General features: G+C 42.7%; 1 protein-coding gene across 1 annotated transcript; it reads left to right on the top strand.

Moving 5' to 3' along the window:
• Positions 1–6: 6 nt before the first annotated feature.
• Positions 7–24,173, top strand: DDB1 (damage specific DNA binding protein 1). Its single transcript, XM_080912669.1, has 27 exons — positions 7–176; positions 1,247–1,395; positions 2,167–2,283; positions 2,586–2,807; positions 5,036–5,150; positions 5,902–5,999; positions 7,130–7,288; positions 8,309–8,392; positions 8,936–9,052; positions 9,608–9,710; positions 12,950–13,025; positions 13,127–13,235; positions 16,060–16,238; positions 16,338–16,501; positions 16,576–16,683; positions 16,791–16,998; positions 17,830–17,925; positions 18,018–18,129; positions 19,206–19,329; positions 19,596–19,760; positions 20,139–20,233; positions 20,994–21,164; positions 21,504–21,613; positions 21,867–22,036; positions 22,139–22,241; positions 22,800–22,923; positions 23,453–24,173. Exons 1-27 carry the CDS (start codon positions 116–118, stop codon positions 23,534–23,536), a joined length of 3,423 nt encoding a protein of 1,140 aa, XP_080768795.1. The 5' UTR covers positions 7–115; the 3' UTR covers positions 23,537–24,173.
• Positions 24,174–25,013: the final 840 nt, after the last annotated feature.

Here is a 25,013-nt window from a genome sequence, read left to right as displayed (position 1 = left end):
GCGGAGGCAGCAGCCACGGAGTTGGCTGCGTGAGGGTGGGGGTTCTCAGTCTCTTCGCTCGTGCCCATCTTATCGTCGCTCTAGGCGCCCCACGGGCTGGCCCAAGGACCTCAATATGTCGTACAACTACGTCGTAACGGCGCAGAAGCCTACCGCAGTGAACGGCTGTGTGACCGGTGAGATTGCCCCGGCCGGAGACTCGGGCAAGGGAGGGATTCCAGGCCTAGGGAGGCCAGCGGCCCGGGGGGCGGCAGGAGCAAAAACTTGGGCTCCGGGAATGGAAGGCGCTGGCAGCCGCGGAACGTCCCCCTCAGCTCGCGGTCTCAAAGGAGCTGTTCCACCACGCGCCTTTTAGGCAGCGGAATCTGCTATTCAGGGGTCCTTTTTGCTTATAGGAGGTCAGTTGGTATTGAGGATTGGTCCAGGCCTGGTGGGACAGAGAGCGAAGTATGAGTTGTGTGCATGGTTGATTGAGTCTCCAAACTGGCCCCATGTGGTCAGAGGAAAGGGGAGATTATAATGGGGCAACTTTGGGGTCATAAATTTCCGGTGGGTGTCCAGGAGGTTGAGGAATTTGAGCAATGTCGGCCCCCCCCTCCAGACCCACCCTTTTGCCTGGAGCTGTTGTTTACTCCAGGCCGCTGCTGGAGAGCAAGGTTTGGTTGGCCGGTCAGCGTGCAAGCATTGCCTTGTTTTGTGTGCATGGTTCTTTATCGGTGTTACGTCCCAAACCAAAGAACGTTCATCTTGAACTCATATTTTTCAGTTACTTAAACTCGTGTATTTACGTAAATGCTAACCATTTCAGAACAAACGTTTCTTGTTCAGAGAGAGTTGCAGAGGGCTGAGTGGTAGATTGCTTGGGAGGGGAAAGGACACCGCAGAAGGCTCTGGGAAATTTTCTTTACTTTATCTTTCTGGTGAAAGTTCTGGGAGGTTTTGGGTGGGAACTCAAGGAAACACAGGCTTTCTCCATTAGCGTCAATAACAGTCTGCTGTTGTAAATTAGAAAGGAAAACTCAACAACCATCGGAAGAATTTTTGAGGTCAGTTTGCTGAAGGACAGGCTGTTGCCCAGTCGACAGTACATTTTTAAAAGTCTGATTAAGGATGTAGCTTTGTTGAATATGTGAAGCAAGACAATGAGGTGCTGTATTTGGTGAGGAGGCAAGGTACTTAGGTAGCATCATTAGTACCTGAAAGGCCTATCCTCCAGCTTCAAAAGCTAGAGACTCTCTTCTTTCAGGACACTTTACTTCAGCGGAAGATCTGAACCTGTTGATTGCTAAAAACACAAGATTAGAGATCTATGTGGTCACTGCGGAGGGCCTTCGGCCAGTCAAAGAGGTGGGAATGTATGGGAAGATTGCAGTCATGGAGCTTTTCAGGCCCAAGGTGAGTGTTCCTAGTTGGGACAGGCAGTGAAAGAACATTGGTCCCATGGTTTATATGGGATGGGTGAAGGTTTAAGTAGAAACTCTAATTTGGGTGTGGCAATCTGTAACAAGTTTTCCAGAAGGAGAGAGTTAGGGAAGAGACCTTGAAAGAGTTTGAATGTTGGTAACTACATTGTTAGTGGTGCAGAGGGTAGGTTGTAGTGTGAGTCTTAGCTTTGCCCATTTACAAATGGGAGTAACGGTGCCCAGTCCTGTAGATTATTACTTTGAAGATAAAATGATTCATCTGCGCAGAGCTTAATAATCCTGTTATCTTAATAGTTTCACCATTGCATTAGAGCAATTGTAATTCAGCTGTATCCAAAAAAACAAAACACCAAACAAGAAAACTTTTTGAGGACTGTTGGTAAGATTAAAGATCTTGTGTGGTTTTTGTTATTACTATAGATTATTTTTTCTCCACATATTTAGGTGAAGGAGAAATATTTCATTCTTTTTCAAAACTTGAATAGAATGACGTGAATTTAAGAGGACTTTGCTTGTCAAACACAGAGAGAATTGTGATTGCAAGGCCTACATGTTTTCCAGCCTCAGTCCTGGTCTTTTGTACATCCCCTAAGGGTCTTGTGAGTGTTACAGGCTTGCTTAGTATTTCCTGTGTGGAGAGTAGAACTTGAAGATTCTTTAAAAGCTTAGCATACTTAAAGAATGATGTTTAAAAGGCTGAACAGGTTGTTCCTGTTTTTGATGAGCTGATGTTGGATTGCAGGGGGAGAGCAAAGACCTGCTGTTCATCTTGACTGCTAAGTACAATGCCTGCATCCTGGAGTACAAGCAGAGTGGGGAAAGCATTGACATCATCACAAGAGCTCATGGCAATGTCCAGGTGAGGTGGCTGCTAAGGGCTCGGTAGTTTTTCTACTAGGGCTGTTGTCATGATGCAGTGGTGAGCAGTGAGCTGTCAGGGCATCACTTTGTGTGATGAGAGAAATGGAGAAAGCCCACATGGCTTGAATTTGTTTTCCAAGGAAAGTGAATAATTCACTCAAGGGGAAAAGCAAATGCACTCATGTTTGGGCTCCTAGCATGTCGGGTGGTCTTACAGCCTCTGCCTGGGAAAGCATTGTACCCAGTATCTTCTGCTTCTTTGAATGAGATTCTTACCTAATTCCAGTTTTCCTCCCTCAGGACCGTATTGGTCGCCCCTCAGAGACTGGCATCATTGGCATCATTGACCCTGAGTGCCGAATGATTGGCCTTCGACTCTACGACGGCCTTTTCAAGGTCATTCCACTAGACCGAGACAATAAAGAGCTCAAGGCCTTTAACATCCGCCTAGAGGAATTGCATGTCATTGATGTCAAGTTCCTGTATGGTTGTCAAGCACCTACCATTTGCTTTGTCTACCAGGTACATGATCTGAGAAGAGAGGGTTTGGAATGATGGGAGTGGGATTTTTGCCAAAGGAATGTCTGTCTGGATTTGGTAGTAGGCTAGGGAGAAGTGTTGACTATTTCTAAGATATTTTGAACAAAACCCTTAATAAGGGTCAGATCTGACCCCACTCCCTGCTTTTTTTGGGTATACTAGTACTTGTTTGGGGGCAGCAAATGCTGTTGGGTTTATAGCAGGTTTTAATCCTGAGATTATACTCCAGTAGTAGGCCTTGGGGGATTTCATAGGGTGACCTAGTTTATCCTTTGTTTGAGTCTCTTACTAGCATGCCTAGAGGATTATAAAAACTTAGCTGTAGAGGAAAGATTCAAAACTTGCCTTTACAGGCCAAGGGAAATTATCTTGGTAGTGCTTTACTTTAGTCTTTGAAAAAGCCGTACGTGTTTTGTCTAGCACTCACTTTCTGGTGACTTGCTGGCTTTGACTTCTATTTTAGTCTGTGCCTAAAATTTTAGCAGAGCTGATCCTGGGCAGCTGTTCTCTGGTTCAGATTTGTTAAGTGGGGGTGGGGCACAGAGATCCAGACTAACATGCCAACATCTTGGTAAAATCTCAGACTTCAACAAAGGGCCAGACTGTATGAGGTCAGGTTACTTGCCTGAAGTCAAATAAATGATGGTCCCTTTCTACATAGAATGGTAGAGTGTGGGCCTGGGAACACTTACATAGCTGTGCATGCAGAGTAATGGAAATGTATGTGGTGCTTTTTGGATATTTTTGATCACCATAAATGCTATAGTCCTGAGACTGGTTAACATAAGGTTAAATAAAGCCAAAACTAGTTGAGGATGATTTTATTTGATCTTATTAGCTATCAGAACTGAAATTTGAAACTTTGGATTTCTTTCCCTTTTTTTAGTTTTGTAAATATCAGATCTTTAAAATAATGGTGTTGAGTACATGGGGCCAGCTCTGGCTCTGTCTGTTCCTAGACCAGGGCTGCCAGTTGTGACTGTTCTTCATTTTTCTCTGTGGGCCCAGAGACCCAAATCCATGTTCACTTGAACTTTTTGTGAAGATGGGTCTTTTCCCTTATTTGTTGACGAAAAGGTTTTTATCAACTGAAAGTGACTGTTTTATGCCAACAGTTTAATTTGATCATTAGTCACCTTGTATGTGAAAGGTGTTCCAGCTAAGCACTTCATGGGCTGTCACAGTGGCTGAGATGTGCTTCTTGAAACACGTGATTAAATTCCTTCCGTGATGTCTTAGACTTTGGTCTGAGCTTGATTGAAGCCATCTTCTGTTGGCTGAATGTCGTTTTCTCCCCTGCTCTTTAGCCTCTTAAAGGTGACTTTGGCAGCCCCAAGACTGATGTGAGTCATGATTCCAAAAAAGGAGGGGAAGAGTCACGATTCAGAAAAAGGAGAGGAAGATGGAGTTGACAGTGGCGGGACTGGAGCATTTTTGACTACCTTTAAGGGAGCAATAAGTTGTATTGTCTCTGCGGTTACCTCTTCAGAGTACTCTTTGAGAATGTGTCAAACAGGGTCTGGGTAGCTGGCTCAGTGGTTAAAGAGCTTGCTGTGTAAGCATGAAGACCAGAGTTCTTATCCCCAGACCCCACTTAAAGGACTGGTGGGTGTGGCAACCTGCCTGTAATTCCAGCCTTAGAAGATGGTGGAGTCAGGCTCCCCAGAAGCAAGCTGGCTAGAAAGAGTAGCTACATAGGTACAATCTGGGCTTGATTGAGACCCGGGAATTGAGGATGTTTCCCAACCTCAGCCTTGAGCCTCCACATGCTCTTGCACACACGTGTGTGTGCACCCCTCACTCCCTTCCACACACATAGAAAATGAGGGGAAAGGAATTGTCAGCGCAATTCTTTTTAATCTTTTAGATTTAGCTTCAGTGCCTCTCCCTCTTTAGCTCTTTGGTTATTTGATACCTTCCTTGAGGTCACGTGAAGAACATACAGGGTTTCTCTCTCAATTGTGTGCCACAGTGTGGCAGGTTCAATTTTCCATTTAAACGTTGCTGGTGTTTGAATTATTAGAAACAGCACATCTTAGACCCTGCAGTCTACTCAGAAAGTAATCACAGGCTCAGCAGGTGACTGACAAATAAGGACAGGAAAGTTGGTGTGACGGGATTGTCAAATCTTGGGTGGTGGTGGTTTGTCCCTTACAGGACCCCTACAGTCTGGGCCACCTTAACTAATCATTCCACTCTTTCCACCCAAGGATCCCCAGGGGCGACATGTGAAAACCTATGAGGTGTCTCTTCGGGAGAAGGAGTTCAACAAGGGCCCTTGGAAGCAGGAGAATGTAGAAGCTGAAGCTTCGATGGTGATCGCAGGTCAGTGGGTTTGGGGGAGGTTGTATTCCCTGTGTGATCTGTCTCTTCCTCATCTCCATCCTCCATTTCAGTGCACAGTATTAAATAAGCCTGTGTGGTTTTGTCTCCCCTAAGTTTACTTTCTGAATGGCTTTTTGATTTCTGATTTTGGGATTTTTCTGGTTTTGTTCTTTTCCCCAGGCATTCACAATTAAAGCATTGGGATGAATTTGTAGAGTTTCATGTGAAAATGTGTCTCATTTTTTATTTGGCAACTGAAGGGAGCCAGTGGAGCTTACTTAATCTGACTTCTTTCATAGATTAGAAGTAGGTCAGTGGGACTTGTCCAGGCTTCATTTTATTCTCTTCCCCCTTATTACATTGTCCATCTCACCCAACAGGAAAGTTTAAAATCCCAAAACAATATTAACTCTTCTTACAAGTGGTCTTAATGTAGGGAGTATTTAGAATCAAGCTAAGGAACAAGAGTAGAGACAAGGAAGCAAGTAAAAGAAAAGGTCAGAAGTGTAGGAGAAAAACTGAGTAGGAGTATATGTGGAAGAGCAGTGAGAACGTCCCTACCCTTGTGAGCTACAAAGCACCAAGAATGGTTAAAATACCAAGTAAACTGAGGCTGAAGGAGTTTGGACAAGCCTGGGCAGTGGAGTAAGAGTCCCATCTCAAAACAAAAAAATGAGTTCCAGGGATAGGAATGTAGTTCAGTGGTAGTTTCAAAGTATCGAGCCTTAATGGTGCTGTTTTTCTTCTGCAGTCCCAGAGCCTTTTGGAGGTGCCATCATCATTGGACAGGAATCAATCACCTATCATAATGGTGATAAATACCTGGCAATTGCTCCTCCTATTATTAAGGTGAGCAAGTGTTTTACCTTTTTCTTCCTTGCACTTCTTTGTTCTTGACTGTGCTCCTCCCCCTTTCTCCATGTTAGGAAGAGGTTTACACACATCTATCGCACTGGTCACTGTGTACATAAGACATTGGTTACTCTTGGGAAGCACAGTGGGAGAGTAGCTTGGTTTTGCTTAGCTTGCTTGCTAAGTAGGAGAAATACTGTTTACTCTTTTGAAACATGGCAACTTTAAGAAGGAAAGTTTGAGGTCTAGAGTGTACTGAGTGGTAGAATGCATACCTAGGATGTATGAGCCTCTGTTTAATTAATTCCAGCCACCAAGGAAAAGAAAAAGGAATTTTAGTAAATTCTACTGGACGTAGCATTTTTTACTCTAATACAAATTGATAAATTATATAGACTTTAAAAATGAGTCATAAAGTGGGCTGGAGACAAGGCTCAGTGGAGAGCACTGGCTACTATTCCAGAAGATCAAGTTTTCATTCCCCAGCACACACGGCAGTTTACAATTGTTTGTAATTTCAGTTCGTGAGATCTGATGCCTCTTCAGGCTTTTATGGGGTGTGTAGGTGACATACAAGCATGCTGGCAAAATATCCATACACATAAAATTAAAAACTCAAATTATAAAAATTTTAGGTCTTACCACTTTAAGCCACAAAGTTAGAGCATAAGAGCTTAATTTTATTTATTTTTTGAGTGATCTGCCAGTATTTGTAGTAAATGAGTACTTGTAACTGTTTATTATTGTATCTTTATGTGTACATATGTGGGTTTCTTTTTTTACTTTTGTCTTTGTTTTTTTCCCTCTTGTATGCTGGGGGTTGAACCAGTACACCTTACATATCCTAGCCACACTGAGCTACATCTTCAGTTCTGCTCCAGGTCTAGAGTGTACTCAATGCTAGTTTTTGTTCTCCATAAAATATATGAGTAAAATTTAAGGTTTATTGATTGAACTCTTTAGAAAATTATCTCCAATAACTGCCTGTTTTATAATTTGACTGATTTCTTTGTGGATTAAATGTCTGAGTTTGGATAATGCAGTGTCCCGATAGGTTTGGAAGGCATATTAAGGAAGGGTTTTGGTTTGGAAGATCCTGACAATAGCTGCTTCTTCCTGGTTGACAGCAAAGCACTATTGTGTGCCATAACCGGGTGGATCCTAATGGCTCACGGTACCTTCTGGGAGATATGGAAGGACGGCTTTTCATGCTGCTCTTAGAGAAGGAGGAGCAGATGGATGGCACTGTCACCCTCAAGGACCTTCGAGTGGAACTTCTCGGAGAGGTAGGACTTGTTCCTGCTCCTGTCTTACTCTCCTCGGTGCTTAGTTAGCCCACATGTGTGTGCTTTAGAGTCCTTTGACTTTGGGACGTAGGATGCACAGCCCCTTTAGAGAGGGTGTCACTTCTACTGTGGAAGTCGGTTTTGTTTATTTGAGTGGGATTTTTCCATGTGCTTCAGGCTGTCCTAGACATACTCCGTGGACCAGGCTGGCCTTAATTTACAGATATCTGCCTGCCTCTGCCTCCCGAGTACTGGGATTAAAGACATGAGCTGTCACCATCCAGCAAGAAGTTGGTTTCTGGATGAGTTAGCTATTGGGGAATTTCACATGTTGCTAGATGACATCTGAAGCATAAAAAGAATGTGAAACCCCTGGATGTGGTGTTGTACACCTGAGATCCTAGCACTTAGGCTAAGGCAAATTTAGTGGCAAATTTAAGGCCAGCTGAGCTACATCTCTTAGACCCTTTATGGGGGGGGGGGGAATCAATATCAAAAAGCAAGAGCACAAAAGGAGAAAAGGAAACCAAAGACTACACAAGACTAGACAACAGACCAACGTTAATAATGAAATCTGGGAGGATCTCCTAAAAGACTTAATGCTTCTTTTTCATTTTTATTTATTACTTGTAATTACTGACATTTTCATAACTGTCATTGTGCCTTGCCAGTTAGTCTCTCCTTTTCTGGCAAAGTTTAATACTTATGCAGTGACTTTGGGAGGTTTTTAATTACATTGTGCAGACTAAGAGATGCTGAGTTAAAGTTACTGTTTGGAACTAGCACCTACAAAATAAGTTGTGGGGCTTTGGGTGGATTGGTGTGAGAAGTGGACAGTCACAGAGTTCAGGGATGTAAAGACCTGTGATCCATGTGTCCTGTGGATGCTGAATAATTCAGTAATTGTTTGCTGAATTATGGCTTGTGGGGATGGCCTCAGGTGTCACTTGGTTGAGTAGGGCAATATTAACCCTAAAGGGTTAATCCTAATTTCCTTGATCTGCTGACTTTCCTCTATAGACCTCCATTGCAGAGTGCCTAACATATCTCGATAATGGTGTTGTATTTGTTGGGTCTCGTCTAGGTGACTCCCAGCTTGTAAAGGTGAGAAAGCAACATCTCGGTTTCCTTTTCATTGTGCTTATAATTTTTTTCATTAAATTTGTAGTCTGGCTGGGCTTGTTTCTTCACATCTCTGCTGTTTACCTCTTTGCTTTATTAACTTCTTATCTATGTTTTGATGGTTTTTTAGTAAATATGTCTGGCAGAGTGAAGAATGTAAATATACATTTAATGATGAATAAGACCCAGCTTTCACCCTCAAGTGGGTCATGGTCTCCTGTAATAGATTGTTCCCTTCTGTCATATGTAAACTTTGGGTATTCCTCCTAGAAAAATGCTTTTAAGTATTTTAATTTAATTAATTTATATGCTTGTTCGTTTTTTTTTTTTTTTTTTTTTTGAGACAGGGGTCTCTCTAGGTAGTCCTGGCTGTCCTGGAACTCACTCTGTAGACCAGGCTACCTGTTGTAGAAGTATCATTTGGAGTACAAAAGCAGGATTGAGAGTTTTTTTTGGTTTTTTTGTTTTTAAGCTAATGTGATCTTTTAAGGATATTCTGGGATTAACATTGTTCTTTCCTCTTAGCTCAATGTCGACAGCAATGAACAAGGCTCTTATGTAGTGGCCATGGAAACCTTTACCAATTTAGGACCCATTGTGGATATGTGTGTGGTGGACCTGGAGAGGCAGGGACAGGGTCAGGTAAGAGGAAGTCCTGGGAATGGAGGCTTGCTTTCTTCATCTGTCCTTGATTGCTTATCTAGAATGAGGAGTGTGCATTGAAGATACTATTGAGAGCCTCTTTACTAGTCCTGGTGAGTTAGGAAAGGATTCCTACTGTTACAGTGTTCCTATCTTGGGGTGTCACACTGTATGTTCATTTCCTGTCATTTCATTAACACCTTGTTACATGTATATATTGGTCATCCCAGAAGTGGGGAAACTTAAGACTGAAAAAGATAGATTAATTTGCCCAAGGTCACCTTGTAAGTAGCAAGTTATGTCTGACTCTATCTAGTTCTTTCTAGTAAACTAGGTTCCAGGATCTAAGCAAGCTTGCTAGAAGAGTGATAGGAAGTTTTTGCTTTTTGGACTAGGATATCTTATCTGCTTAGTAAATTTGTGGGGCTCTGGAGACAGCTTAAGTTTGCAGCCTCAAATCTGATTCCACAGGGTGGGTCATGGGATTTAGAGCTGGCATGGTATAACTGCCCGGGTCTCTAGAGGGGTTCTTGAGAAACTTTTCTCTACTTGCAGCTGGTCACTTGCTCTGGAGCTTTCAAGGAAGGTTCCTTGCGGATCATCCGGAACGGAATTGGAATCCATGAGCATGCCAGCATTGACTTACCAGGCATCAAAGGTAGCCTCTGGTGGACAAAGGATGCAGCTCTTTCTTGAGTGACTTTGGCCTTTGGCTTCATTACATGTTGTGAAGGCATTTTGGTGAGAGAGCTAGAAGAAAATATCAAATGAGGAGGAGTAAGAAAAGCCGTAATGACAGAACATGCTTAGAAGAAGTGCATATTTAAAGGACAGATGAAAACTTTAAAATATTGATCAAAATTGGGTACTGATTTAGAGGAATGTGGAAGCAGACACTCGATGTAAGGGAATTGGTGGGGAAAGGAAAGGCTATACAGTAAGCTTTTTAAAGTCTAAGCAGGTTGGGCATAGTGATGAACTTTTTTAATTCCAGCATTGGAGAGGCAGAGGCAGGTCAGCCTGCTCTCCAAAGAGTTCAGGACAGCCAGGGCTGTGCAGAGAAACCCTGTAGAGACAGAATATAACCTAAAACCATGACAGAAATGATAGTGAACAGCTGTCTCATCAGCAGGTGTGAGTGAGCTAACCTCACCTGTTCTGAAGGAAAAATGGTAACACTGAACCATACAGCAAAACCAGCTCAGATTTGTGTGCGGGAAAGCTTTAGAAAAACAAGTCAGACTCTAAACAGCTGTGTGCATTGAAAGAGAAAGTGAATGTTTAACTGCAGAACTCAAGAATCAAGTGAACCACTACCAACAATTCAAATGGATTAAGGAAATAGGCTGTAAGAGAAACAGGCTCAGATAACAGCTTTTAAAAAAACTATTGATTTTATGTATGTGAGTACACAATAGCCGTCTTCAGACACACCAGAAGAGGGCATCAGACCCCATTCCAGATGGTTGTGAGTCATCATATGGTTGCTGAGAATTGAACTCAGGACCTTTGGAAGAGCAGTCAGTGCTCTTAACCAATGAGCCATCATCTTTCCAGTTCCCAGATAACAGCTTTTATGTGAGTTAATTAGAAATAGAATTGGGAAAAAGGCAACTTGCAATAACACCCCCCCACCCCCAGCAAGAACATCCCCAAAACCAAGGAGCATGTGGATTCTATCACAAGGAGAACTTTAAATACTCCTAAAGGATTTATTTAAAAGTAGATTGATCAAAGGGCTGGGTAGATGACTCAGTGAATAAAGCATTGTACTACATGTGTGATAATTAGGATTCATAACCTCAGGACCCACGTGTGACAGGAGGCAGAGTCAGATTCCCAGAGCAAGCTGGCTAGTTAAATACCTGGAATTGGCCAGCTCCAGGTTCAATAAGAGACTGCTTCATTAACTTAGGTGGAGAGCTTTTAAGAAAGATACCAGTGTCAACATCAGTTTTCCAAAGGCACAGGGATGCACCAAGTACTCTTGTTGACTACACACAGTAATCAAATAAAAAAACATGCCAAAGTCTACAATTAAAAATTATAAAAATGTTCTTTTGACTTATGTTTTCCTTCATATGTCTCAATAGAGATACCTATAGCTCTTCTTTTTTTTTTTTTTTTAACTTAAATTAGTTCACATAGAAAAAGAATAGTGAGGAAAAACTTTAAAAAGACCAGTGAGAAAAAGCTAGCACTCTCACACACTAAAACATGTTGCTAAGCTTCAATTGAAAGTGTAGTTGAGCTGGAGATGGATGCAGCTCATTAGTAGAGCATTTACTAGCACGAATGAGGCCTTAGTTTTGACCCCTAGTACTGCAAAAGGTGATACATAACATAATACGTAATAGTGCATTAGCTATTTAGAGGCTTTGATAGGATTGCTTGGTTTTGGGTTATCAGAGCCAGCCTGGGCAACATAGCAGAACCATTAAAATAGTTGGTTTGTTGCATGGATAGGCAGTCTTATTCAAAGGTCTAGACACAGACACAGTTCCACATGAAAATGTATCATCAGTGATGGCATTCCACTGAAATGTAACATCTATGTTGACTTCAATAGATAAGACTGGGATGGCTGCAGGTATTTAGGAAAGATAAGTTTGGATCTATTATGAAGAGCTAGGAAAAGTATACAGATATCTTTAATTTTGGAGTGGTTTTAAAAGATCATTTATTTATTTATTCTTGCAATACTAAAATCTTGGGCTTCACCTATACTACTAGGCAGTCTACCCCTTGATTGTATTCTCACTCTTGAAAGATATTGTCTCAAAAAAAAAAAAAAAAAAAAAAAAAGAAAGAAAGAAAAAGAAAAAGGTTGAAGAGTGACTTGAGGAAGGCACCTAGTATGGACCTCTGCAAGTGTGCACACATTCAACAAATGCAGAAACAAAAAACTGATAAATTCAGCTCTATGAAACATTAAGACTTGTTCAGAAGCAAAACCAAAAACATCATTTGATAAATTAGAAATGATAGTCTAGATAAAATAGTTGAACTTCATCTTAGTCAGAAATCCTGTCTCCCTAATTTAAATCTGCAGTAAAGAACACCAAATTCTTTGGTGTCCTCAAATTGGCAAAAGATGGCTAACAGGCTTCACTCACAAAGAAAAATATAAATCAAAGTAAATGAGCTAGGTGTGGCATAATGGTGTAGAATGTGAAATCAGCCTGGGCTCCACAGTAAGATCTTGTCCTTGGTATGCCCAAGCTCTTCCCAAAAGAAAGCAGTGGGAAATAAACATGCTTGTGCACTCCTGAGGGAAAGACTTTTCACCAGAGTGATTTAGTGATTCTTCCACAGCTTCTCCATGACCTTCATATGCATAAAGTGGGAAATGGAAGCTTACTTCTTACTGATAATGACTAAATAGTCTGTGGGTACAGAAAAGTAGACAGTCTTTTGGTAGAGCTAAAGCATGCATATATTGTTAAATTAAAAGCCAAATACGGTTTCACATTTGTATTTACTTGAAATACAAATCTTGTTTCTCTAGTAACAGTCTGAACAATAATTCCTGCTGATTACTAATTTGTGGGAGGTCAGAAGAGGTGTAAAGTGAGACTTCATGTATACTTGAAAATTATTGGTGCTGGGGATTTAACTGGGGCTTCATATTCTAGGAAAATGTACCATTGAGCTTCATTTCATAGCCTGAAATATAAAACTTTAACTTTGAGTCATAGAAATAATACTCAACCTAGAGTCAAGGTAAAAATAAAAAACATGTCTCAAATTTTAAAATCTGACTTCAGAGTGTAAATATCAGGAAGGAACAGGAGGGATTTCAACCCGAGAATTTCTGCCCCTTTGGTGGCTTAGAATGAGAGCACATCTTGGGTGCTGGTTCATGATGTATTTCTTTATGCTTTACTCCTTGTTCAGGTTTATGGCCACTGCGGTCTGACCCCAATCGGGAAACTGATGACACTTTGGTACTCTCTTTTGTGGGCCAGACAAGGTAAGGGCAGGTCTGGTCCTGCTGTACTTATGGGATGAAGGTGCAAGGTTGGGGGAAGCTGGTTCCAGGCTGACCTGAACCTTCCTTTTATTCTGCTACAGAGTTCTCATGCTAAATGGAGAAGAAGTGGAAGAAACTGAACTGATGGGCTTTGTGGATGATCAACAGACTTTCTTTTGTGGCAACGTGGCTCACCAGCAACTTATCCAGGTAAAGGGTTTGAGGGGACAAATGACCATGACTTCACAAATGACCATGACTCAGAATGCAGGAGTAGCTGCTACTAGATTTCAAATTTAATCCATTTTTATGGCACTAAAAATAATGAAGTTCTTGGGTGGAAGGGGCTGGTTTCTTGTAGAAATAACTTTTAATTTTGAAGTAGATCCTTTTAGCTTTATTTTCCTCGACACCTGGATATATATCAATTTACCTATTTTTCTATACACTGGAATTATAATTTATGGAGCTGGAAAGATGGCTCAGTGGTTAAGAGCACTGTTTGCTCTTCCAGAGGACCTAGGTTTAATTCCCAGCAACCACATGGTGGCTCACAACCATCTTCAATGAAATCCGATGCCCTCTTCTGGTGTGTCTGAAGACAGTTACAGTGTACCCACATACATGAAATACATCTTTAAAAAGCCATGGGCTGCTGTAACACTGTTCATATATTTTAAAAATATGTAACTGTAGCATTAATTATATCATGTCTTTTGAGATACTGTTATTTCTTTCATTTTAACACTGACACAGAAATACTTTTGTTTGTCTCTCTACATAGACCTGGCTATTCTGGAACTTAGCATGTAGGCCAAACAGGCCTTGAATTCACAGAGATCCACTTGCCTCCACCTATGCCTCTCAAGTGCTAGGGTTAAAGCCACCATGCCCAGCTCTAAACAAGAATATTTGGGGGGAAAAAGTGGGAAATAGAAAAACACAATGAATGATAAAAACCAATTAGTCATACATTAACACGTACTTGGTCTATGTTGGTCCTTGCTTAACATAGGTCTCTAGAAGGCTGATCTTTACTTTCTTGTAAATGAGAGTTTGGTTTCTGAGCAGCTTCATAACAGCCATCTTTTCAGATTGGTGGTGACCTAATGCCCTTCCAATTTTTGTACATTTTTGCCATTCTCAGGGGTCTTTCCATTGGTGGGCAAGATATTTGAATGCCTTGGTATTGAACAGCTATTCTTTTTTTTTTTTTTTTTTTTTTTTTTTTTTTGTCTTCAAAACAAGATTTATTTTTTTTTAACATGAAAATACATGGAAAATACATTGGTCTCTTATCTGTTACAAATAAGACTCAAATTATTAATCATAACAAGAAGTGTTTCTTGAGATATTTCCATCTACACAAAAGACTAACAGCTTATTATTTTTTTTTAAAGATTTTAAACATTTTTTGCTTAAAATTATACATTTTTGTCAGTACTGTTTTTTCAGACATTAAAATAAATTTTACATAAAGCCATGTGAATATGTTTTTTAGTCAGTACTTGATTTTTTTCAAGGGCTTGACAGTATGCATTGAAAACGTACTAGTTGCAATAAGCGTAAAGTACATGCAAAACAAAACGCAACATGGAAATAGTCAAAGTCTTCTTGTTTTGTGAATATATGTATAGTTTTTGTTTTCTTTATTTCTTGGACTTCATACAGTCTGTGAGTTGTTTCTGGGGGAGTGCAAGCCTCTGGGGTTAGCATCCCACTATCAGTGACTGCATATTATGTCGAACAGCTATTCTTCTTTACTCACTGAGCTTCCTTTAGTAGTTTGGTAAAAATCTAGAGCAGGGCTGTGGTAGCACACCCCTTTAATCCCAGCACTTGGGAGCAGAGATGGAGGGCTCTCTGAGTTCAAGGACTACACAAAGAGAAACCCTGTCTCAATAAAAAGCTTTTATTCCTAGTCATGATGAGTAAGATGAATTAATAGTAGTAGTGTCATCATGCTTGCTTTTTGTTTCAATAGTAGAATAAATTTATATAACATTCTCGGGATTACTGTGTAAATCAGCATGCAGCCATTGCTAAGGACCTTAAATAACTTACTGACTCCTGCCCAGTAAAGTACATGGATATTAGAGATCTGATTTTAGGGTTAAAGAAGACTGTTAGCATGGTGGTCCCTGTGTCTGAGCCCATTGATACCTTATGAAGGTTGTAGTTATCATTGCCCCATCAAGCTTGTGAAATAGAACAGACAGATGTACACACACACACACACACACACACACACACACCCCATAATAATAAGCAGCTTTAAGCCCATTTCCTTCAGTAAAAATGATGTTTATTGTAATTAATTTTTCAGAGACTTTGGGGAAAAGTACATGGATCTTGATCTTCATGTCAAGGAATCATATCCATGTATTGAATCAACTGTGGGTTAAACAATTGTGTTTATACCAAGTGTGTGTCCGGGCAGGGGGTGATGGTATTATTATTCCCTAAGTAATGTGGCATAGCAGCTATTTATACAGCATTTACATAGTCTTAATCTTTTTAAGAAAAAAATCTTTACTTAATTTATGTATGTGAATACACTGTCGTTGTCTTCAGACACACCAGAAGAGGGAAGGGCATCTGATCTCATAGATGGTTGTGAGCCTCCAAGTGGTTGCTGGCAATTGAACTCAGAACCTCTGGAAGAGCAGTCAGTGCTTTTAACCACTGAGCCATCTCTCCAGCCCCATAGTCTTAGTCTTATAAAGAAACCTAAAGGTCTAGGAAGGGAACACAGTCCAGTGGCAGAACATGTAAGGTCCTGGGTTTAATTTTTAGCTCCAGAACAAGTAATTCAGAAATGATATAGGAAGACATGCATAGGTTATATGCAAATATACTAGTTATATGACGAATTTGAGCATCTGCAGATTTCGGTATTCTTGAGGGTCCTGGAACCAGAGGCTTGACTGTATGGTAGTTTATTCGTGTTTTAACTGAGGGTGGGGAGGGGAAGCACTTTTGCATTTCTGAAAAGATCCTTGCAGCTGCTTAGAGACATCTATTCTTTCTGTAGATCACCTCAGCATCTGTGAGGTTGGTCTCTCAAGAGCCCAAAGCCTTGGTCAGTGAATGGAAGGAGCCTCAAGGCAAGAACATCAGTGTGGCCTCCTGTAACAGCAGCCAGGTGGTTGTTGCTGTGGGAAGGGCGCTATACTATCTTCAGATCCATCCTCAGGAGCTCCGGCAAATCAGGTGCCTTACTGTCTTTGTTTGCTTAGTATCCTTCTGTTCTGTGGGGCATGTTTGGTCCCTGGGTTTCTTCTTCTGCCATATTCATTCCTCTTTGTTCAGCCACACAGAGATGGAACATGAAGTGGCTTGCTTGGATATCACCCCGTTAGGGGATAGCAATGGCCTGTCCCCGCTTTGTGCCATTGGTCTCTGGACAGATATCTCAGCTCGTATCTTGAAGCTCCCATCCTTTGAACTACTGCACAAGGAGATGCTGGGTGGAGGTATGTGCTGTTATTTTGGGTTACGATTCCAGTCAGGGTGTGGAACAAGAATTTAAAGCTCTTCTTTCCCGCAGAGATCATTCCTCGATCCATCCTGATGACCACTTTTGAGAGTAGTCACTACCTCCTTTGCGCCTTGGGAGATGGGGCTCTTTTCTACTTTGGGCTCAACATCGAGACAGGTGAGGAAAAACAGTTGAGTGTGGGGCTTTGGAATATGGCTTTGAGCCTTAACCTGGCAGCTATTGTCCTGTTTTGTTTCCTTCTTCTTATGCCACTCTTTCTGCAGGCTTACTGAGTGACCGTAAAAAGGTGACTTTGGGCACCCAGCCCACAGTGTTGAGGACATTCCGTTCTCTTTCTACCACCAACGTCTTTGCTTGCTCTGACCGGCCCACTGTCATCTATAGCAGCAACCACAAGTTGGTCTTCTCTAATGTCAACCTCAAGGAGGTGAACTATATGTGTCCTCTCAACTCAGATGGCTATCCTGACAGGTAAGCCTGTTTTCTTTCTTAAGCAGTAGTTACTAACTGGAGACATCTTGCTTCTCCTACTTCCCTCACTCTCCCCCACCCTATCCCATCTCACCCCCCTAGCTTATGTTTACCCCAAGTGTCAAAGTCAATAAGTCGCTGTGGTGGGAACATTTATTAGAAACATCTGAAAGCTTTTGCAAGACTGGAAGTAGATGAGTGAGGTATTCTGAAGAGCAGCATAGAGTTTTTGATTCCTCGGATTCTGGGGTTATTAGGTTCTAGAATCTGTATATTTCAAGAATTTTTCAGGTGAATCACATGAATAGAGTTTCAGACAGGGTCTTTTTGCAAGTATAGGATATGAAAAAGTTACACTCTGTAACATTGGCTGGCAGGGAACTCGTAGAGAGCCATCTGCCTCTACCTCCCAAATGCTGGGCTTAAAGGTGTGTGTCAGTTGGCATTTTAATTTAGAACCCCAGATTTAGTGAGTATTATGCACTCCCTAGTTCTACTCAACAGCCATAGGGGAAGGTGCTTGATAGAAATGTATTGCTAAAACTACTGAGGGTTTGGGCCAGCCAGGGAATCCTTGGTGTGTTAGATTTACTCTCCTACCTAGAGTTGTGATTCCCAACCTTGGCTGTACCTTAGCAAAAGCTGTTAGGTCTACCCAGACCAGTTATATAAGACTATTGTCATTGGTGAATCCTGGCATCAGAGTTAGGTCTTCCGAAATGAATTTTGGTGTAAGGTGGGGTTAAAACCTTGCTTTGGAACAAGTTGTTGTCATTGTGTCTTAGGAGAATCCTTCCTTAAGTCACCCTAAACTGCAACCCTTCTTTTCAGTCTGGCATTGGCCAATAACAGCACTCTCACCATTGGCACCATCGATGAGATCCAGAAACTCCATATTCGCACAGTTCCTCTCTATGAATCTCCCAGGTGAGTGTAGGCCAGAGAAGCTGCAGAGGGAACTGGTAGATAGTATCGTACACCTTTCTGAGTGGCACTGTTTTTTCAATCTTGTTTTACAGGAAGATCTGCTATCAGGAAGTGTCTCAGTGCTTTGGGGTCCTTTCCAGCCGCATTGAAGTCCAAGATACCAGTGGAGGCACCACTGCTTTGAGGCCCAGTGCCAGCACCCAGGTGAGGACAATGAGCAAAGGATGGCAGTAGAAATGGCTTTCTCCATAGGGTGAAATAAATTATCTGGCTTTGCTGGCTGAATGGACTCTGTTCCAACTACCTACCTTTGCCATTATAGCCTCAAAGAGGGCACTTAGCTGGGCTACAATAAAACTTTACATAGAGAGATGGGCATGTATTCATTGGTAGAATACTTGACTACTTTGAACAGATACTGGCTTCCATGCCCAGCACCACATAAACAATTTGAAACAACCCTCAACCCAAACTTAACTATTACGTGGTGACCTCACAGCCTCAGCAGTTTCTTTTATGAGTTTGAATGCTCTGCACGATGTGTGTAGTTGACAGTGGAAAGGAATAACAGACAGCAGGATCATAATTGAAACCTAGAAGAATTGATTTTAAGGTTATTGATGTGACCTTAGCTGGCCAAAACTAGCCCTCAGGGTTTGTTTTTCTTTTGGTCTGTGAAACAAGGGTTATGATAATATAACTTTCAGAGATAATTAATTCCTTGGAGAGATGGTGTGGTTTTTTTTTTAATTCCTGCTATACACATCTGATAGAATTAGCTCCTTTAATCCAGAGTACAGAGGTCTTTACTCTTATGTGTATGAGTGTTTGCCTGAACAGATGTGTGTGCTGTGCTTCTGCAGTGCCTGAGTCCAGACGAGTATGTCAGATCCCCTGGACCTGGAATTATAGGTGGTTATGAGCCTCTGTGGGTACTGGATCATCTGTAAGAGCAGCAAGTATTTTTAACTGTTTAGACATCTCTCTAGCCTCTAAATCCTGTTTTTATTTGAAATGACTGTTGATGGTGGAGTCTGTCACTGTAGGTTACTTGAGTTCATGTTTTTAATTTTGCTTGATTGACTTGTAACATTGCCATGGTCTTTAGATTTTGGGCCAGCATATCATCATTTGCATGTGTGATCTGGCTCTTTACCTTCAGGTTCAAGTATACACTCAATCCATTCATTGGGCTCTGCTGCTCCGCCAGCATCAGCCTTGTTCACACTCAGACCCTGTTCTGCTTTAAGAGAGACGGCATGCCTTTTCTCTGTCGGCAGGCCCTGTCCAGCAGCGTCAGCTCCAGCAAACTATTCTCTAGCAGTACGGCTCCCCACGAGACCTCCTTTGGAGAAGAGGTGGAGGTGCACAACCTACTCATCATTGACCAGCATACCTTTGAAGGTGCAGACAAGCTCTTCTGTCCTTTTCACTTACATCCTGGCCTCTTCTGAGGTCCAAAATGTTTTGGAGCCTGACAGGGGGGTAGGCTCTCCTAAGGAGAAAAGCCAGATTGGGGTTGGGGCAGAGAAAACACCACTGACAACTATCAGTTCAGTAAATCTAGAGCATTGGGCATCTTCTCCTTAGCACAGGCTGGTGGGGATGGACAGTCTGAAAAGGCAGGGGCAGGGAGTGACTCATGCTCATCAGTATCTCTCCTCTCCTAGTGCTTCATGCCCATCAGTTTCTACAAAACGAGTATGCTCTCAGCCTGGTCTCCTGCAAGTTGGGTAAAGACCCCAACACGTACTTCATTGTGGGCACAGCCATGGTATATCCTGAAGAGGCCGAGCCCAAGCAGGGTCGTATTGTGGTCTTCCAGTACTCAGATGGTGAGTGGTCTGTCTTTGAATTATAAAGGATATGAAATCTTGGGAAAGTAGTTAGCCTCTTAAGGTCCCAGAGCCTAAACTGGATGGCTTAAAGTAGGAGGCAGATCTTGGTACCCTTTAGAGTCATTCCAATCGTTGCCTTAGGACTTGTGCTTCATCTCAGTATATGCTGACTCTCTTTTTTAAAACTTGTATTCTTTTCTCATACATTACATCTTGACTGCAATTCTCTTTCTACTCTTCCCAGTACCTCTTGGTTTTTCCAGAGGGTTAGGGGCAAAATTTAAGCCACTGGGGCAACCAGGGGATGCTCTTGACTAGGTAAAATGTGGGCTTATAAAGAAGACTATAAAGAGTACCTCTTCTCCTCTCCTCCAGGAAAACTACAGACTGTGGCCGAAAAGGAAGTAAAAGGGGCTGTGTATTCTATGGTGGAGTTTAATGGGAAGCTGCTTGCCAGCATCAATAGCACGGTGAGGTCTATGGGTTGCACATTCTTGTAGAATCTCTCTTAATGATACTGGGGAGTTTGTTTTAGGGATAACAGAATAGTGGGAGTAGAGAATGGACTCTTAAGATGGGACTTGGGGAACTGAAGTTGAACTGGACTTGGGTGGACTTGGCTTTGGATTTGTTATTTTGAGACAGGGTCTCTGTATAGCTCATGCTGTCCTGGAACTCACTATGTAGACTAGGCTGGTCTTAAACTCACAGAGATCTGTCTGCCTTCACCAGAGTGTTTGAATTAAAGGCATATATTAGTTTTTTGAGCATGGTGGAGGTTAAGCAAAGGGTATAGGCTGTGGCCTCTGTAGTGAGGTGTGTTCCATGTCAAAAGAATATTTCATTTAAACAAAATGAATCAACCCATATTTTCCTTAGCATCCTTTAAATACTAGTATATAATTAGAAAAAAATGTGTAGCTTGGTGGTAAATATTAGAAGGACCTTTTCTATGAATATTAAACCCACCAAGGATTATAACCCTGTTGTATAGGGTTGGGTGAGAATTATGTAACATTTAAGGTGTGTCAGGATGTGAGCTTCAGCACTGGGAGCACATCTGAACAAGCAGCTGAGGGGGCAGCACGGAAGGTGGTCCTTCACTACTAATAAATAAGGAGGGCCTTGTTTCATTCAGTTAGTGAGAGCTGAAGGGGTTGCAGTTGAATGGGAGGACAGATTTCCCCAAAGGCTCGACCTCCCCAGCCTCACACATTGTGCCTTTTTCAGGTGCGGCTGTATGAATGGACCACAGAAAAGGAACTTCGCACTGAGTGTAATCACTACAACAACATCATGGCCCTATACCTGAAGACTAAGGGTGACTTCATCCTCGTGGGTGACCTCATGCGTTCAGTGCTGCTGCTTGCCTACAAGCCTATGGAAGGAAACTTTGAAGAGGTAGTGCAGGCACTTGGGTGCAGACTTGTATACAAAGTAACCCCTTGCTGGTGGGGAGGGTTCTCCCTGAGCCATATTCTTTGTCCATTAAGTTTTTTGCCCATTCTGCTTCCATCTCTGGGAAGTTACAACCAAATGCCCTTTGTTGGCTAGTTTTAGAGTGGGGTGGAATAGGTTGAGGAGGGGGTGGGACTGAGATGTAATCTCTTAGGTGACCATTATTATAAACAGGGCTGCACCTTCTGCAGGTGAGACCTTGGCTTTTGACCACAAAAGCTTGACTAATTTCAGAACTGGATTCCACACTGCAGACTACACTTGTTTCTTGTCTATTTTCAGATTGCCCGAGACTTTAATCCCAACTGGATGAGTGCAGTGGAGATCTTGGATGATGACAATTTTCTGGGAGCTGAAAATGCCTTTAACTTGTTTGTGTGTCAGAAGGACAGGTGAGTGGCTTCTGCAGCAACATGGCTAGGGCTAGGCCTCTGGTCAGTGGGGTTGAGCATGTTGAGTGCTGTGTGGGCTTATGCATGCCCGTTGATGGGTAGAGATTTCATTTGTAAGATTGAGAGGCTTTGTAGATGGACCTCCAGATGGTCTTCCCAGGACACTCAGCACATAATGTCCTGCCAAACATGGTCCTGTGTTAAGGCCTCCTTAGGAAGATGGGTTCAGAAAGTGACATCTCATGTCTTTCAGTGCTGCTACCACTGATGAGGAGCGGCAGCACCTACAGGAGGTTGGTCTCTTCCACCTGGGCGAGTTTGTCAATGTGTTCTGCCATGGCTCCCTAGTTATGCAGAATCTGGGCGAGACTTCTACCCCTACACAGGGCTCGGTGCTCTTTGGCACAGTCAACGGCATGATAGGTAAGGTCACTCCTGTAGGGCACACTTGGCTGCAGCAAGTTCATCCCTGGCTTGTCTAGGTTTTGAAGTGCTCTATAGCTAATTGCCCCTTTCCTTCTTCAGGGCTGGTGACCTCACTGTCAGAGAGCTGGTATAACCTCCTGTTGGACATGCAGAACCGACTCAATAAAGTGATCAAAAGTGTGGGCAAGATTGAGCACTCCTTATATCCTTTCTTCCCAGAGCGCCTGTCGGGAAGCTCATTTCAGCGAATTCAGAGAGCTTTGTTTATCATGTGAAGAATCTGAAACTCAAAACTTTAAGTATCAGCCATCCATTTCTGTATAGGAGCAGTTCAAGCCCTCCCAGGCAAGACCTGGAAAAGCTCCTGCCTGTGTGACTGTCCCAGGAACAGCACTCTTGAGTGTTTTGCTCACTTGAAGGGCTTTGGGTAGCCTGCTCTCTCCCTAAGCATTAGTTTATTCAGGGCTGTGAGGCTAGACTTGGATGAGTGGTGATATGGACATTGGGTTTGCCTGCAACATCCATATCTATCCATAGTTGTCTGGGCTTTGCCATACCTTTAAAGGTTACCCTAATCAAGAACCATTGGATTAAGCAGGACTTGCAATTCCAAAACTATTCAAAAGTAGTATGAGTTTTAATACAAACAGATTGTTGTTTGTTTTACTTCTGACTGTCTTCCTCTTGCTCAGAGTTGGGGGGATGAGAGAGAGTCAGAGGTGTTTGCAGATAAATTGTGTTCTTTAACTCACTTGTTCACCTGGAGATCCTTTCACACTGAGCGAAAGACAGAACCAGCCACAGGCTTCATCGATGGTGATCTGATTGAAAGTTTCCTAGATATCAGCCGCCCCAAGATGCAGGAGGTTGTGGCAAACTTGCAGGTGAGCTGTGCTGTGTTCGTACCTGGCCTTTTAAAACAGGTGTCATTCCTGGAGACTTGGTGACTCCAGGTTTTAGTTCTTGTAGAACTCATGGGGCCAGTGGCCATTCCATAATGTTTACCACATAAAGAGGATTCTAAGGGAAAGGTGGTGTAGTTTAGGCATGTGGGTACTTTCTGGATTCTGTGTGTTTGGACCTATTCCTGAGTTAGTACCTTCACTTTAGCAAGAGTCCTGGGCTCTAGAGCAAGACTAGAAGGCAGAGTTAGGTTTCTATGGTAAGTAGCCTTTCCCAATTCTGGAGTTTAGAAATCTGGAGTGCTCACAGGGGAAGGTATTCCTGGGAGGAAATATTCAGCAGTAATGGACTCAAAGCTATCTTTACTGACCAGATCCCTAAGGGCTACAGCCAGGTTTTTGCTGAAATCCTTTTTCTTGCTGTAGCAGTGGTGGACAGTGGGTATCTCTCAGCCTGCTGAGGTGAGGTTACCTTCTTGTCTACACGGACCTTCTCCCTGTCTCTTTTCAGTATGATGATGGCAGTGGTATGAAGCGGGAGGCAACTGCAGATGACCTCATCAAAGTCGTGGAGGAGCTAACTCGGATCCATTAGCCAAGCAACAGGATCTCTTTTCCTGACTCTCTCTAAGTCCCTGCCCTCTTATCCTCCCTTCCCTTTTCCACCCTTGTTTTCTTGGCATGGGAGGCTTTTCCCTAAGCCACCTGCCCCTAGAGCCACAGCTGACCTGTGTGCAGGGCTTTTTATAACTAAAACCAGTTCACTAGAGACCCAGGAATGGGCTGAAAGTGGAGTCTTTCCTCCCTGGATTTTTACCTGCCATCACTTGGACCACCAAGCCTTGAATGGTGTTGCCAGTTGGCTCTTCCTGGGGAGGACTTTTGTCACTCTTCAGCCAAGAAGCAGCTCTGTGCACCCGTGTGTGATATCTCACACTCATGCTTTGTCCTCTACTGTCTATGTAGGTTGTGGGTGTGGGGAGGTCGAGGTAGGGGGAAGAGGGTCAAGAGGGTTTCATTGTCTTGAGAGCTTCCTTTTGCTTTCTTCTCTTGCTTCTGAGAACATCAGCCTGAGGCCTGTCAGGCTATGGGCTGCCTGAGTGGAAACCTCGGATGGTGGATAATTCCCAAGCCACAGCCCTTTTGTCTCGGGGAACTCCCTTCTTCACAGAGAAGGAGGTGGGGGCTGTGAATTGGTTGTTAGTTTCTGAATTTTACCAAATAAAGTAGAATCTAAGAAGAAACTTGTGTTTGTCTCTGCTTTTCTCTGCCAGCTGTCAGCGTCTCTCATACTCTGCATTGGGTGCAAACTGAAGTGGTAGCTGCAGTAACAGATCTTGCCTCTCATAGAGTAGATGTTTTCCCTCCTTGGTTCATTATTGGCTTGGGTGGGACTCTAGGAGCACAACCGTTATTACAGTCTCTGTTAGCAGTGAGGCAGTTTTGAAAACCACTTGGGCTCCCTTTGCTGTCTTCATTGTACATACCACTTAGTATAATGCACAGCCAGCCCCAGGTGCTATTCTTTCCTGACCCAGTACCCCTACTTCCTGATGCATCTTGCTGAGACAGGGTTTTAGTCACAGAGATCCACCTGCCTTCGTCTCCCAAGTGTTGGTATAAAAGCATGCTCTACCACACACTGCTAAGTTTTTATTTTAACCTTTGTATGTATGTGTGTGTATATGTCTGATTATATGGATTTTTACATATTAGTGTGGGTGTCTGTGAAGGCCAGAAGATTCTGGAGCTGAGTTATGGGTGGTTGTGAGTTGCCTGATAAGTTGCTGAGAACCAAAGTGGTTCTCTGCAAAAGCAATGTATGCTCTTAACAGCTGAGCATCTCCAGCTCCTTACATTGCATCTTATTTCTCTGGTTGGTTGAGTAGAGCCTGCAGTGCCTTTGGCCTGGCTGTACAGGAATAGTACATGTTTGAGTTACCCTTTGGTCCTGTATTGGCTGAGCCTCTATTTTTCCTTTGGGAATGAGGAATGTTCTGTCCCAATAGTACAGGCTTGATCCGAAACAAACTTGGTGGCTTCCTATGAGCTAGGCGGTAAAGGCACATACC

Source organism: Micromys minutus (genome assembly GCF_963924665.1).
Source record: "Micromys minutus genome assembly, chromosome: 2".
Taxonomy (NCBI): Eukaryota; Metazoa; Chordata; class Mammalia; order Rodentia; family Muridae; genus Micromys; species Micromys minutus.
Note: the sequence above shows the minus strand (reverse complement) of the source record. Positions and strands in the feature narration are given on the sequence as shown.